This window comes from Apteryx mantelli, chromosome 4 (assembly GCF_036417845.1).
Source record: "Apteryx mantelli isolate bAptMan1 chromosome 4, bAptMan1.hap1, whole genome shotgun sequence".
NCBI lineage: Eukaryota > Metazoa > Chordata > Aves > Apterygiformes > Apterygidae > Apteryx > Apteryx mantelli.
Genome location: NC_089981.1, coordinates 37055583 through 37071231, shown reverse-complemented (window position 1 = coordinate 37071231; position 15649 = coordinate 37055583). Strand labels below are relative to the sequence as shown.

General features: G+C 38.7%; 1 protein-coding gene across 4 annotated transcripts in view; it reads left to right on the top strand.

Moving 5' to 3' along the window:
- Positions 1-15649, top strand: part of NELL1 (neural EGFL like 1) — a 294700-nt gene that overhangs the window by 51937 nt on the left and 227114 nt on the right. For all 4 annotated transcript variants that reach the window (XM_067295540.1, XM_067295538.1, XM_067295537.1 and 1 more), the window contains exons 5-7: positions 4933-5029; positions 9686-9758; positions 10023-10105. In XM_067295540.1, coding sequence (XP_067151641.1) covers positions 4933-5029; positions 9686-9758; positions 10023-10105 — 253 coding nt within the window. The remainder of the gene's footprint in view (positions 1-4932; positions 5030-9685; positions 9759-10022; positions 10106-15649) is intronic.

Genomic DNA, 15649 nt, shown 5'->3' with positions numbered 1-15649 from the left:
ATAGAGCGCTCACAAGGGAACTGTCTCCTTGTCCAAAAGAGCTAGGTTTCTAGAGAGGGTCTTCCGCTATGCGGAGAAAGGTGTGTGCATGTGTATTTGAATGCAGATATTTTAGATGCAGTTCCTTTCAGGAGCCCACTGATTATTTTATAGATCTTTTGTTTTCTGTATGATTGTATTCCTTATGTCACAGGTGCCCCTTTGGAATGCTTCCTCAGAAAAGGTGTTTTGAGGATTGCATAAAAATACTTTGTAAATCAAAGTGTGTTGATAGGGTAGATGTATAGATACAAACCATAGGGATATTATGTGTCTTTGTCAATTAGCAGGTGCTTTTTTTATTACATTTAGCTAAATGGATTAGTGGTAGTGAATGTATTCTAAGCATGAGCATTTCAAGAAAGAAGGATTGCTTCATAGTTGTATTACTCCAGGTTTATGGTTTAGCTCCTTTGAAATACATCAGCATAAAGAAGGGGCAAATCAAGCTTTCTCTTGGAAAGTGAATGCAGTAGTCATAAATCTGAAAATCTGAGGCATGGAATAGAGTTTCCATTAACCTAGAGACCTGGGTCTTCTGTTGCTGGAGGGGCTGTTCAGTCTGCAGTAATTGTAGAGACCATGGTTCCCAGGAGTCCTCTTTCTAAGCATTCCTGTTCTTGTGAAGTGCACTGCATATTTCTCTGTGCAGGTATCAAAACCAAATATATTGGAAACTGATCTCCAAGGAACTCTAGACCAGCACTTGATAACCTGGAAGTGTAGTAGATATAATTTAGCTATTCATGTGCCACATACAAAGTTTTGGTCAAGCATGGATAAAGCCATGGAAGTGACACCTCAGCCCAGAAAATCAAGCAAGAAAATGAGAATTAAGTGGAAGCTTAATGTAGCTGTAAAGAAAGAAGGGTCCTTTTGTGTCTATTCAGCAACAGTAGTTTTTCAACGTGAAAAACACCTCTTTTCTTCCACAGGAAAATGAAAGCAGGAAAGGGGATAAGAGCAGAGCAGGGCTTTTCCCACTTAACAAGTAACAGTTATAATAGAATAATAGAATTTCACTTTTAATGTAGTAACTTTTCTCATTACGTTTTGAAATATGCTACAATATGTTCATGTTTTTGAGGTTTGTCTCAGTGTAGGAAACCTCTGGAAATCACTTGAACGCTCAGTACTTTTGATAGGTTTGTAAGAGGCATATACATAGGTAATCCAATTGTCAGTGAAACCCTTTTCCCTACTGCTTAAGGATTTGTCATCAGCAAGTGCCACCTTGATCTTTTTGTATGGTTAGTGGGTCTTCAATATGTGGGAAGTCTCTCCCCTTCTCAAAAACCTCCTCCAAGAATGCTGTACTGCTTACTGATGTTCTTGTGACTTAAAACCTGAGTTTGGCAGCCAGGAGAGACATGTCGAGTCCCTGGCTCTGCTCCAGCTGTACATCAGTCAGCCTTGCTGGATCTACGCTACCAGTGTACGCAGCCAGTGGAGCTTCATTCACCAGTGTTTGAAAACATTTGTTTTAATCTTTGTCTAATCCACTGATTGGGCGTTGGTAGCACTATCATGTTTCTTCACTCATACTGATTCAAAAGCTTCTTTTGTGTAGTCCCGGTTATACTGATTCAAAAGCTTATTTTGTGTAGTCCCAGATTTTCTTTGGGTGAGTGTTTTGCCTTTGAGTATCAGTTTCCAGTCTTGCTAGAAAAGTTTCTTGGGATTTTTGCATTATTCTCTCTTTTTTTTTCCCCATGAGCTGCAGGGGTTTTGTTTATTTTTTAAATTTTAATTCTTCTTCATTAACAAAGTACTGTACAGTGAACCATGTTCCTTGTGGTCTGCTAGTTTATTTCCTTTGTAATGAGTTCACATGCGCTTTTTGATCTTTTCATTTGCCAAGAGCATAGGGAGAATTACAGGGGTAGTGATAGGCTGTATTCATGCTTGTTTGGCCTTTTAGGTTTTTGTTTAACAGTATTCAGTAATAAAGTAAGTTCGCATTGCCCATGAACCAAATAGCATCATCCAAAACCTCTTTTTACATAGGAAATTAAGCAAATCCTGATCTGCATCTAATACCTTCACTTTAATCATAAACCTGGGTAGATCCAGGGAGAAAAAGCTTTACCAATCTCTTAGACACATATGGATTAAGGCACAAAACAGCCTGTATTTAATCCCTTAATTAATCTCAGAGCAGGAGAAGGTTGATGCATGCTGCAGAAATACAATTAGACCAGAATGACAGAGGAATATGGAGCATCTCGGGCATAGATCTTATGGATGGAACATTCTGAAGAGACCCTGGCAGAAAGGTCATTACAGCCTTTCTCCACGTAGGTTGTGTCTTTGTTAAACTGTGAGGAAAGGCAAGATAAATTGCTGTAGCCTGCCTTTAATTTGTCTTCCTTCCTTGCTATTATTGAACTGTCATATAATACATGTCAATTTGTATGCTTTACTCTGAAAAATTAGTTTTTGTTACATAATTACAGACAGATATTGTAGAATCCCTTTATAACCTTTTACTAGGCCAATAAAAATTAAAAAAAAGCAACAAAAAAAAAGCAATGCTCTTGAATAAGTAGTGTTGTTGAACCTGTTGTATTGCTTTAAGCATTGGGGTTTATCTGTTAACAGAAATTTAAAAACAGAAATTCTTCATGGAATATCGACTAGTCCTTTTACAGGATTAGACACTTTTCAGTGAGGACATTATTAACCTAAGTCATGAATAAAGATGCGCTGTATATCTGAAGAGAAATTCCTAACATGACTGTAATTCAGGGATTGTCTTTCTCAAGGAGCATGTCAATTACTTTGTTCCTTGTTCAGCGTTTTACAGCAGGCTTGCATTTGAGCAGATCTTTAATTTTGCATGCGGTATAGCAGAAAGTTCTGCTTACACTTTAAAATATTGATAGAGATAGTGCATGCAAAATTCCCATGATTCTCAAAGCATGGTTTAAACGAATACCATCTTGCTTTGCTGTTTGAACAGTTCAAATAGCTCAGCATGGTAATTTTATAGATACTAATAAGTGTCTATACTTTGAACTAGCAGAGGCAAAAATTTCTGGGAGCTTTAAATGTGTCATGTTGACAAAATGTGATGAATTAAGGCTGATTATAATTACAATAAAGTTGAGCAATAAAACCATGATTATTTTAGGAACTCTTCGGACCCCTCTGCTAACATTCTTAGGTTGCAATTATAATGTAACTACTTTGTTCTTAGGTTGGGGCTTTTTTGTTGTTGTTGTTCCTTTTTAAGGAAATAGCAAGTTTGCCTGTAGCTTTTTAGTCTGATTGCTTCCATTTTGTTTTGACAAATAGTTTCCTCCTCCTTTTCTGGATAAGCAAATGTGGGTGGAATATATGTCTCTTTGTACTTTGACATTAAAACTTTATAGAGCTTTTTTGAAGTTCTGTAATACTGGGAGGTCATTTTAGGCCTCTGAAAATGTATGAATTTCCCAATAACATGGCAACTTACAACACAAAAATCGATGATTACATTAGGTGGGCCTAAGCTAGAAACGATTGGAGTGTAAATAGGGAGATAACTGTGTACCAAGTTGTGTTGATTGACTTGTTTTTTTTCTTGGATGTTCATTTTTCATGTTCATTTTAAAGCAATAGCTGCAATGATAATATGGGAAAGAAGAAGAAAAAATTTTCATCCCTTTAAGCATACGGATACTTTACAGGGCTTGACGTGTTCAAAGTCTTTTCTACTGGCTGTCATGCTGGTGTGATTACAGAGCAATATGTACTCCCTGTGAACTGGACAGTAATGGAAATACATTTCATCCTCTTCTCAAGAATCCTTATTAAAAATGCTAGTTTGGTTATGAAGCAGTAAGTTCATAGCTCCCACCTATGTGACATGAGAGTATGAGAACCCAGGGTCTATAGATTCTCTGGTCTTGAATTTTTCATATTCTAAAATCATGGTCTCATCATTGTAGTAGTCTGAGTTCCTGAAGAGGTGTTACTGCTGCCCTAAGAGCAAGCAAAAAAACCCCAAACTAAACAGAAACTTTTCAGAACTCCAGATTCTTATTCTTGGAAATTAAAAATGCTGTGTTACATCAATTTATCATGAATTAAATTTAGAGATTTGGGATGGAGATTACAGCATTCTTGTGCAAGTTTATGTAGTACATGAAGCTTGCTTATGTGTCTGATATTACCTGTTATCATTGTTATTTATTATTGTAATTCCTGAAGATTAACCAAGAAAAGGTCCCTGCTGTTCTAAGTATTGAACAGATTCAAAGAGGTCCTGTTCTCTTCTGGGCTTGTACCAGTGGTATGGGCAAGTTAGATGTGCAGAAGTGGAAACATACATGGAGAACACCTAAGCAAAGGGAATAGGACAATAGCCGCAAACTGGGGAGAAGTGGATAAAGCGAATGGTCCAGGCACAGAGAGGAATGACACAGATGCACAGAGACAAAGAGACTATGGCAGTAGGAGGTGGAATCGAGTTTCTTAGTGAAATCCACTCAAAACTCTAAAAAGCTGTGAGAATCCCAAGGTGTAGTTCTCTGACTGGTTGGATCTTGTTTCCAACTACATTTTTTCACTAGAACTGGTAGTGGAGGTTGAAAGAGACCCCTAAGATGGGATGGTCTGCATTTTATTCTGTTTTCTCCAATAGAGTGAGTTCTGGCATTGAGTTTCTTCATCTTAGTGCTGCCACAGTTGTTGTGTCACTGATTTTAATAGTTTTGAAGGAATTTAATTAAACTTTAAAGGTAAAAATTAAATAAAAATACTATCAATGATAAATATTTAGTATTTTATGAAGAATATTTTTTTGGTTCAACTTTTTATGTTTTTTCCATTAGCTGATTTTGAGTAGGAACTTTTCAGAGGGGAGGCAAAACAGAGAATACAAGTAATGATAATGTATTCCTTCTACAGGATTTATGAACGTGTCATTGATCCCCCAGAAATGAATTTGACACCTGAAAGCAATTTATGGCTTGGACAGAGAAACAGGAAACATGGTTTCTTTAAGGTAAGCAGATATGAAATAACACATGAAGAAGTAAATGACTGAGTAGGCAATGCAATACCTCTGACTACTTATCTTACACTCTTGAAATCTGGTTTGTGTGAACGTTGGTAGAAACTGGGGGCTTGAGATTTGGGGCAGGTCCAATACTTAGAGAAAAGGGTCAGTTTCTGCAAGGAAGAATGCTGTAATAATTGACTGCAATATCCCATATTTGGGGTTCATTTGGGTTGCTTTCTTTAGATTTCATTTATTGAGCTCACAACTCCTCCTGCACTCTGCCTTTTATCTCTTGTGCATGGAGTTAGACTGCGTAGAAGGAATCTGAGTCAATTCTTGGGTTTCATCTTTAAACCTTCCCAAAACAGCTGCTCTGCTGTGGTCTCGTGGCCAGGCAGTGCTGCTCTAGTCATTCGTGGTGGCCAGTTCCTCCTTGGTTTCGCACACAGGACACTCTCACCCTGCTACTGTTTGCCTCTGCTGCCTCTTTCTCGTTTGCCTCTTTGGGCATTGACTTCTAGCATAGAAGAGCTCTTCTTGCTTGCCATTCTTCGGGCTTTGGCAGATGTTCGCCGTCAAATGCAATGTGCATGCCCTGCTGCAAAACACAGTAGATTTTAAGTTCCTGGGAGTACTTTCCTTTTTGTATATTTTCCCCAACTAAGTGTGTGTCATCTGAGTTTCTCAGCAGTGGCTGAATTAATGGGTCAGCAAATTACATTCATGAGCCATGCCTTGTCCTTCATTGCTTCCAAACAGCACAGATCGCTGAAAAAGTGAATAGCTGCCAGGATGCAGGCTGCTCCTACCTTCTGGCTGGAATGGCCTGCCTGTTGTCTTTTCTATTTATGAGGCTCCCCAAGACACCTTCCTTGAGCAGGCCAGTATGGGCATGAGGATCAGAAATTGCAAAGGACAGAAAAATGACCTAAATTTTGGAGACTCCCTCTCCTGTGTGTTTTCTTTCAGTTTTTCTTTGTCCCCTGGTGAGGCTATATGATTTTAAGGTCAAGGTTGACTTGCTGGGCTAACAAACACACACCAATCCAACAACAAATAAACCCTGTTCTTTAAAATTAATGCTTTTCTTTGGTAAGCAGGCTACAGAAAAGTTTCTGATATTTCTCCCAGTTTTGGAAAATGAACCTAGGTGTAAGCATCTATGAATAAAAACTCGTAGTTTAGTGATAGGTTAATCTGCGTATCCTCAATATTGACATTGCTTTGTTGGCAAGGTGATTTACCACCCACTCAGTTTCCCTTTGAGGCAGTCAGTTCGTAAGATAATTTTACAAGTTGCTGTTTTTCTGAGGACCTCTCCTCCAAATCCCTCAATTTCAGCAAGCTAGGAAAATTATTTTATGCTGAATTATTTAGGGTAAAATTATTATAGCAACTCCAACAATTCTAATCGTGAAACAGAGGCAAAAGCTAACTTTCATTTTAATTTAAATTGTGGTCCAAGAATTGCTCTGAACCTGGAGTTCATTTCATCTTCCAACAGCTGAGCTGTCACTGTGAAGTGGAATTGATAGCATTATTTTATTCTACAGCTGTTGTTTTTTACCTCAGCTGCTTCCCATAATTCCACAGATGGTAAGCATATGTTTATAGCTACATAGGAGAAGAAGAAGTTATACTGCATTCACCCATCTTAAATTCTTATTTTATGCAGGCAGTCAGAGCCGCAGAACTCTGGGATATTATATGTTTGTAAATTAATATTTCTACGCATTAACACTTTGGAAACAGCAGGGTAGCTAATGATATGCTAATGAGCTGACAGTTTTTATTGATCGTAATGAAAGTTGACAAGTGCCTTACTTTGCTTTATGCATGCTTGAATATTTTACTAACTTTCTTCAGGGAAGAAATATGTAATTGGTTGTATTTTTTTTAATCCGGCTTGAGAGCTTCAGAAATCTTACTTTTTGTTAATCATTGCAAAAGCTTGGACTTCTGCCAGTTTATAAAGAGTTCATATCTCTTTCCATATATTTACATGCTCAGCAGGACCTCCCTTTCTTTTTCAGAGCAATTTGTTTCACTGTTTTAGCATATAGAAAAATAGACTTATTTTCCTTAGTGTAAACAGAGATCTGCAGGGAAATAAAAGTTAAAAAAGATTTAGCATTTTTGTATGTGTGTTGGAGCCATGACAATATATGCATCAAAAAGCATTGGGTACTGTTCTGAGCATTATCTTAGCTATTCCAAATATAGTCTTATTTTAGTGATAGTCAAATAATTGTTGTGTGTCTCCTTCTGCCCCATAAAAGGATAGCATTAATAGCATTGTGGGCCACATTCTCATGTTGATTCAGATGATACTTCTTCAGTGTATCAGAAGAGTAAGGGGAAAAGATCATGTTCTTGAATCACTGTGGCCAGTTGCTGCCATTTTGCTTATTTATACCTCTGTTCCACATCCCTGTTTATAAAGATAATTCCACAAGTAGCCCTGCCGTGTCTGTGCCAGTGCTGGGGAACGACGTACTCTACGGCATATTCCTGGGAGTTTGGTCCGGCCTTTCACAACTGTGCAACTTATCTGCTGTGACCAAGCATTTAGAGTTGGGACTTCCCCTGACGAGACAGAGTGGTTTTAGCACATCAGTGGAGGGAGCAAATACAGAGCAGGCTTTAGGATAACTTTGTCTGTTTGCTTTAGAGGGAATCTTGTGGATTACTTCCTTTGAAAAATTCACACTGACCCTTCAGGTTTCTTTGTATGCCCCAAAAGCAACATTTGTTCTAGTGCTAAAGAATACCGTTATAATCAGATTAGGAAACAAAAGTAAATGCAAGTGAAAGGAGGAAAACAGTGATAGCAGGTGTCTGGAGGACCCTCAGAGTGGGAAGGGTCTGATTGCTGTCACCACCAGCGTTGGCAGCAAAGCGCCTCTCCTCGCTGAGGAGAGCCCTCCTGCCTAAGGCTCCCTCCAGAAAGCCACTGCGGAGGTGGACTTATTAATACATTGCTGAATAGGTGGTTGATGTCAAAAGATGGTAATTTTTCTGTCTGCTGTAATAGGCTCTATTGATCTTAGTCCTGCTGCCTGGGGATTGTACGGTAGGTGCTTAGGAAGTAAATTGGTATTTTAACTGCACAGCATCACACGTGCACTCGGTGCTCTGCCGCCCCTTCGGTTGCGGAGTCACGCCGACTTCGGTGAAGGAAGTGCGGTGCCTCGGGTAGCGACAGCTGGAGCACCTGGCGCGGGGCACGTCCGCAGCGTGTGGAGGGGCCGGGGGCCGGGCCGCCCACCCCAGGGAGGTGGCGGCGCTTTTGTTCGTATTTGGTACAGTAATTATGACTGCCATAAGTGTCTGCCTATAATGAAGTCTTTCTGTTAAAAAAATTACATCAGCAAAGTCTGTGCTCTTTGAAGTTAAAGGATCACTTCTGTATTTGATCGTATTAATTCTATCCGTATCAGAGGATGTATAAACATAGAAGGCATCTATATGTTCCCACTGGTGAATTGAAGCTAACCCTTTTTCCTGTGGTAACGTGTGGACAGAAATTAAAAAGCAAAACAGCTGTGTTTCCTCTTCAGATTGTTTGTGGTGTTGGGGCCTCTAAAGCCTGCAACAGACATCTTAAAGTTTTCGTGGGCTGAAAAAGATCCTCCCCCCCCCTTTTTTTCTTCTTTATTTGCATTTAAATATAAACCTATCCAAATGACGGTTAACCAGTGGTGTACTGGTGCAACAAAGAGGTTAAACATATTTAAAGCTGAGCTTTGCTTTTTTTAAGTTCAGGAAAGCATCTTATCACTTTTCTCTGGATGGTTTCTTGTTAGCTGCGTGATATGATATGGTGAAACTTTGTAATCTCATTTATTCTTGGTTAAGCTTTTCACTGGAGAGACTTAAGCATTAAAGTATTTTTTTGCCCTTCAGCTTCTAATTTCTCACTGACTATTGGCAAGAGGTGTATAAAATAGCTTTCTGGATGTTCCTTTTCTAGTGACAGTATTACTTCTCATTATGATGGTTTCATTATTTTCATAGATGAAAAGGTTAATAAATGTCTACTCTTGTGCAAGAGAGACAGTGTGATCTGATTATGTCTATTAATATTTTCAGTTAATGTTTGATCATGAAACAGTAAGCAGGAAACAGTGCTTGCTGATTACCTTCTGCTGTTTTAGAAAATGAACACATAAACGTTAAATGTTACTTACTGTATTTGCAATGAACAGCCAAAGTGTAGGCTCTTACTTACCTTCTGCACTATATACTCCTCTTCATGTAATATTCGATTTCACAGCCACCTTTGCTAAATCACTAAGCATATTGCTGAGTGTTTTTTTCTTCTATTTGCAGTGTCTCATAGGCTTGAATAATTGGTATTATTTCATTGCTTTTCACTAATGTCTTCCCATTTTAAGACATTTAAGCAGCTTATATTTAGTGATTGCAAAAGACAAAACAGTATTATTTGTGTCTGTTTTATGAAAATTAACATGCAAACACCCAGGAAGACTGGGAGGAGAAATCGTTACGTTTTGTCCATCTTAAGTTGTTATCTTCATGAAAAGAGTGAGCTGGTCAGTTGTTTGTACCTCTCAACAGATAGCTTGTGAAAAAACTTGTACAGACCTAAGTGCATGCTCGTAATCTGTATTACCAGTTATCTCTTCTTTTACAAAGGGTGTTATTCAAGATGTGAAAATCATCTTTATACCTAATGGATATATAACGCAGTGTCCTAATCTGAATCGCAGTAAGTAGCAATTTATTTACTCTAGAGTTGTTAGATTTTTAATATGAATTATTTCTTTATTTTAAAAGTAATATTTTCAGGCTTGTCATTGTTGCGTATGGTGACTCCCAGAAAGCAAAAATTCTGTGTAAAGATTGCATTTTATGTTCAAATAAACAGCAAATGACATATCAAAAGAATATCAGATTTGATTTATTTACGGGTTATTGTTTCTTTCCTTCTCCTCCTTTCTTTTCCTTTTCTTTTTAAACTTCCTTTATTGAGCATGCCCGACCTGCAGTGATTTCTTAAGTCTGGTGCAAGGAATCATGGATTTGCAAGAACTCCTGGCAAAAATGACTGCAAAAGTAGGTACCTAAGCTTCTTTGTCAATTCCCCGTTTCCTCCTTTGCTGAGACCGGCATAGAAGTAATTCATCCTTTTGCAATTATTTTACGTTTTCGTGACAGAGAAACGTTTTTTCACTTTTTTTCCTTCTGCCAGTACCCCTATCTGCCGTGGATTTAAGGAGAGAGTTTCATGGATGTTGCTTAAGCCTCATAGAACTTCTATTGCCTGACTTGCTCTTCGTAAGATAGCGACAAAAGGCCAAGGGTCTGTTTTTTGCAAGAAGCCTTAGTGTGATTTCCTTTTTCATGTCTGGGATGAATGCAGAAACAAAGGAGTGAAATCCCTCTGTGATTTCCTCACTAAGTCGTGCTGTCAGAGGGTGCATGTTTGCCCGTGGAGCGCTGACCCCTGGAAGCCCTGTGGACTCTCCAGGAGGGTGGTGTGGTTTCTTTACTAGGAACTGAAATGGCCTCAAAATGTGTGTGGGGGGGCTCACACGAGCCCCAAAGCAGCAGAAGAATTACATGGGCCCCAAAATAGAAATGCCTGTGAAGCTGCTGGATATGCTGATCTCAACGTCACCTTTTATCAACAGCTTTTACAGTGTAAAGTTAACCCAGATCCAGGTTATGCTGTTTTTTTACTGGTTCGCGTTGTGGGTGGGGTGTATGGGAAGCTATAGGGTTTTTTTTGTTTGGAGTTTTGGGAATTATCTTGTCTGCTCCCATGTTGCACAGTCAATCTCTGTGTTAGCCCAGTCCCTTCTGCTCAGGCTGTGGTCTGGCTTCTGGGTAGGAAAGCCTTGTTTTAGAGGTGACTGAACCCCAGTGTGTGTTAAAGGGCAATCTGTGAACACTTTTTGAGGTTAATGTTGGTAAACCATCTGGTCCATGGTAAAAGGCAATTAATTGTCTCATCATGTGCTAATTACTTGTAGATTTAAGTGCAACTAAAACCAACCTGTAGCTGTCTTTACTCTCAGTGTAGTTACTGAACAGGAATTTCAAAAATAGGATTTGCATAGTAGTGGTACTAGTATAAAAGCATTATATGTGTGATACTTACTACTGTGCTGCCTTTAAGTTTGTTTTTTTTTCTTTCCTAATAGGAAAGGAAAAAAAATATTTTTATGAGTGTGCATTATACTGACAAGCCACTTACCCAGCTGACATGCTTTGGACAGGCTGACTCAGAATGAAAAATGTGAAGCTTTTAGTTCAGTTTGCTGCTTGTACTGTGAAACAGAGGCAATTATTTTGAGCCCTGCTGGTGGTATGAGCATGTTCCAATTATGCAGTGTACTGAGTAACTTGCTTTCTCTGCTGTTAATTATATTTTTGCTTGCTAGTGCTTTAGGGGGGAAGCAAATAACACAGTATTTGTACTCAGAGACTTCGTGCTTCCATAAAGTGGTCCTGGGATAACCTTTCATTGTGAGTTCCTTTCCTCTTGAAGTGCGCTGAGTCTTTCATTGCATTGGTTACAGAAACGCTGTTGTCCAGGAAAAACTCATGTACAAGGAAAGGAAACTAAATTGCTGGACAAATGCATATTAAAATTGGAGGAATTTAAGATAAGCTTTGAGGCTTGTACCTGCCATTTTCATTCTAGGGGGTAAATGGCCCCAAGCGATCCTAATGCAGATACAAGTATATAATATGGCGATGATGATGTCTGACAAGGCAAAGAGCTGCCTTAGGCAGCTGTACAGCCCTTCTGCGGAGATAACTTTTGCCAAGGCAGGTGGTCAAAGAATGGCTTGCAAACGTACATGAGCAGTGACCCCCAGCTGCTGGCCCCGTACCAAGAGATGCAGTGTGCGAACATGATGTTTTGGAAAAGCGTGCCCTGTGGTTTGACAACCAGCTGTTGCTTTTAGGCTCTGCTATAGCTGGGGCTTTAGTTGCTCCCTAGGTCTGTGTTTGATCACAGCTGTATTACAGCATTGAATAGACCAACAAATGTTGCTTGCAACAAATGTGTACATGCAATTTATATAATACAAGCTATGAAGACTTGGACCAGAGCTGTTTGGGGAAGAAACATCAGAACAGTGGCTTAGGACTTCACTAATTTTGGAAGCCTTGCAAATTATGCAGCATGTAGGTAGGAGGAGAGAGTACCCCACGCCCTGAGGGTTTACCTCAGGGCCCCTCGGGTCTTGGGCCGGCTCTGGACAACACACGGAGGCCGTATAAAGTGCCCGGTAGAGCACTGTCTAAAGCAAGTTATCATTAAATGCTAGGTACAGGAGCATTTGATTATGACCTGTAAAAAACTAACTGCTGTTATGTCCCTTTTTTACCTATGCCTTGAAAAGACATAGCTTTTACAGGTGTGTAAACACTAGCTTTTTAAGCCTATGCTATTTTTGTTGCAATTTAAATGAGGTCTGAATCTTTCCAGTGAATGTTTCATTGGTCTAATCTTTTGTCTGTAAATGGGGAAAGGTAATAGATCAGATTGTTAGAAATCCAGCTAAAATACTAATTTGCTGCAGGACAAAAGGATCATGTTACAGTTCAGCATTCCCAACCACCATGCTGAAATATTATTGGTTACTCTTTAAGTATAATGGTTAAAATAATTCATGCAACACTTGATAACATTCTACTGAAACCAGCCTCGGGATCTCCTACATTTGAGTGGCGTATACTTTCTTTTCAGTAACTTGCGGGCTCGCACGAGGATGGGCTTGTGCTGGAGAGAGCCACTAAAGCCTTTCAGCACAAACATTTACCAAGTCTTTCTTTGGTTGAGGTCAAAAGGGTTGAAGCTTGTTTTTATTAAAAACAAGAAAATTAAGCACTTGAGTTCATGGATGGAATAGTTTTGTTGGTTTGTTTATACCATGGATTTATATGGCCATGAATACTTACATGAACAAAAAATTTTTCTTGGAAAGTTGTATACATTTATTTCTAATTTTGCCAGAAATAATACATTTTTAACAGCAGTCTGTCTTTCAGTTATTCATATAGACAGAGGAGAAGCAAGGAAAATGTTAAATAAGTTGTGTGAGAAACAGCTAACTAAATATTTCTGAATGTTAAGAACTTAGAATTAGGTTAGTATATGGAAAATGTTGAATGTGGTGTGAATTTCTTCCCTCTCATTAGTTTATTTCAGTTCATAACCTAAAAAATATAAAACATTTGAAGCCTGAGGATTTTCTACTGATGCTTTAAATCTTTGACAAATCTACTTATGCGTATTTGACAACATTTGGAAACCTGTTTCAGCTAATTTTAAGGAATTCCTTGTTTTGCTGAGCACAGTAGAAACTTTTCAATTAAGCCCTGAAGCTTAAACACAAATGGAATGTGCCTGGTCACTCCAGCGTAGGAGATGACAGTTAAATGTTCTTTCTGAACAGATTTTGTGGGCTGTGATGCACTGATTGACCTGTGAGTATTGGAGGGTTCCTTGTTGCCTGCCCTCCTTCTAGTAAAGATGAAGTGGCAAGTTGTGTAACACCACAGGTACAGGTGCCTGAACAAAGGTAGCACTGGTCATACATGTGTATTTTTATTTTGATAATTGATCCACTGTGTTTAAGATATTTCTTAGAACAGGAGGTAGATGATATTTAAATAAATAAAATTGATATGAATTTAGCAAGATAATGCAAGCAATAGAAAAAACTAAAAAATACAAAATTTTTATTCTCACAGCATTTTCTTCTTTTTCTGTGATAAGTATTAGGACAGAAAAAGGGCAATATTAAGTGCCATCTTCAAAACCGGATGTTCTAATATCCTTTGTCTTTAAAATTTGTATAGCACACTTCCATAGGAAGGTTCATTTTTGTTATTTTTGTATTAAAAATTTATGATCCACGCATGTAAATAAAGTACAAACATAAGACAAATCAGACATCTTTTTAACAAAATTGAATATATTTTATACACTGTAAATATAATGAGGGTTTCTGCTGAAAACAAGCAGCTCAGTAAGAGGATGGGTTTTGCCTCTAAAATGTGAAAAGGAATTTTGAAGTCACCAGAACATATTGGGTTTGGGGAGAGGTGCGTGTCAATCTCAGTAATATCCTAGAATAACAATTTAAGGAATTCAGAGCTTTTATTCAGGGCTTTCACTCAGGAGGACTGCAGAGAAGAAAACACAGAAACTTGTCTATTATTCCTTCCCGTGTGCGTGCATTCCCCCTCCCCCCCCCAGTATGTTGCTCTTTTACTGTCAGGAAGTAAAATGGGCATGTTAGAATAATTTCACTTAAAGTCAATGGAATTTTAGAGGATAGAAATGTATAAAACTCAGGTGTATGCTATTATGTAAAAAAAGACTGCAGCTCTGTGCATTCATCTTTATGAATTTTGCTGCTATTAAGATGTATTAGTCTGTAATGTGGAATAATAGTTTGGTATTTATAACAGAATAGGGTAGGCATTCATTTTATCTTGTGCCCGATTCAAGTAGCCTCACTATCTGCAATGGCTTCAGTGTGATGGCTTATGCACATACAACAAATATGAAGATAAAATATCAAGACCTTGAGAAACTTGGATCTATCTGGCAGTAGAGTAATTTTAGAGTGATGGCAGTTCTGGGGTGTAAAGAATGCACATGTTTACCTCTAAATATTGAGTCTTGGTAGGACTTTTTTTGAATTTTAGTTAATATGAAGAGGACATTTGGAGTCCTCTTCAGGGTTAGAGATGGCACTAGGTACGAGGTGCGCATCGATGAGGGTTGTTGCTCTCTGGAGGACCCTCAGTTTAAGAGGGTACCCTGTATGAAAGGGAGGGCTTAGGAAAGGGCAGTTTGAGAAGCCTCCTGGTTATGTCAGGCAGAGCAAGAAGCAGTGAGGAATGGATCCTGCCTGTACGATGAATCACATAGGTTCTCCCTCCTGTTTGCTGTCCAGAGGGCCACTGTCCTTTTCCGTCACTGCGTGAATCATCACTGCTCCCATTTGTTATTGCATAGTATCTCATGAGTAAGTGTAGCAATATCTAGCCTACAGATGTAGTACTAGGAAAAGATTCATTGGTTTTGGCTTCTTTATGCCTTTTAGTAGCTGGAATTGAGAAGGTAATGAGAATAGCAAGGACTGTAGAGGGCTAGTCACCAGCCCGGGGTTAACTCATGGAACACCTATTCTCCATTAATGACAGTCTGGAAATATCTGTACAATGTTGTTTAAAAATCCTTCTTTCACCTGTAAGTCGTATTTGCTATTATAAGGCTAAGATCTTTCTAAAAAGCCAGAAAGTAGTGCTCTGGCTGATGCTTGACAAGGAAGAGATGGGGATGGTTAGAAAAGGTCAGTCTGCCTGCCTTCATGCTTTATGACCTATAATCAGGGTAATGGGCAATTAAGAAATTCCTTTGACAAACAAGTGTATTTCGTGTACCTTTGTTAGTACCTATACATTCCTGAGGAGATCTTAGTGGGGTTCGTTAAAGTACAAGAGGCAGTTTCCTAGGTCATAAACTATTGTCGTTTAGCACAGCTCCATCAAAGTCTGTGGAGTAGGGTTAGTTTATACCTGCTGACATCCTGGTTCAGTGTTTCAAAGTTTGTAGTCAAACTTGCT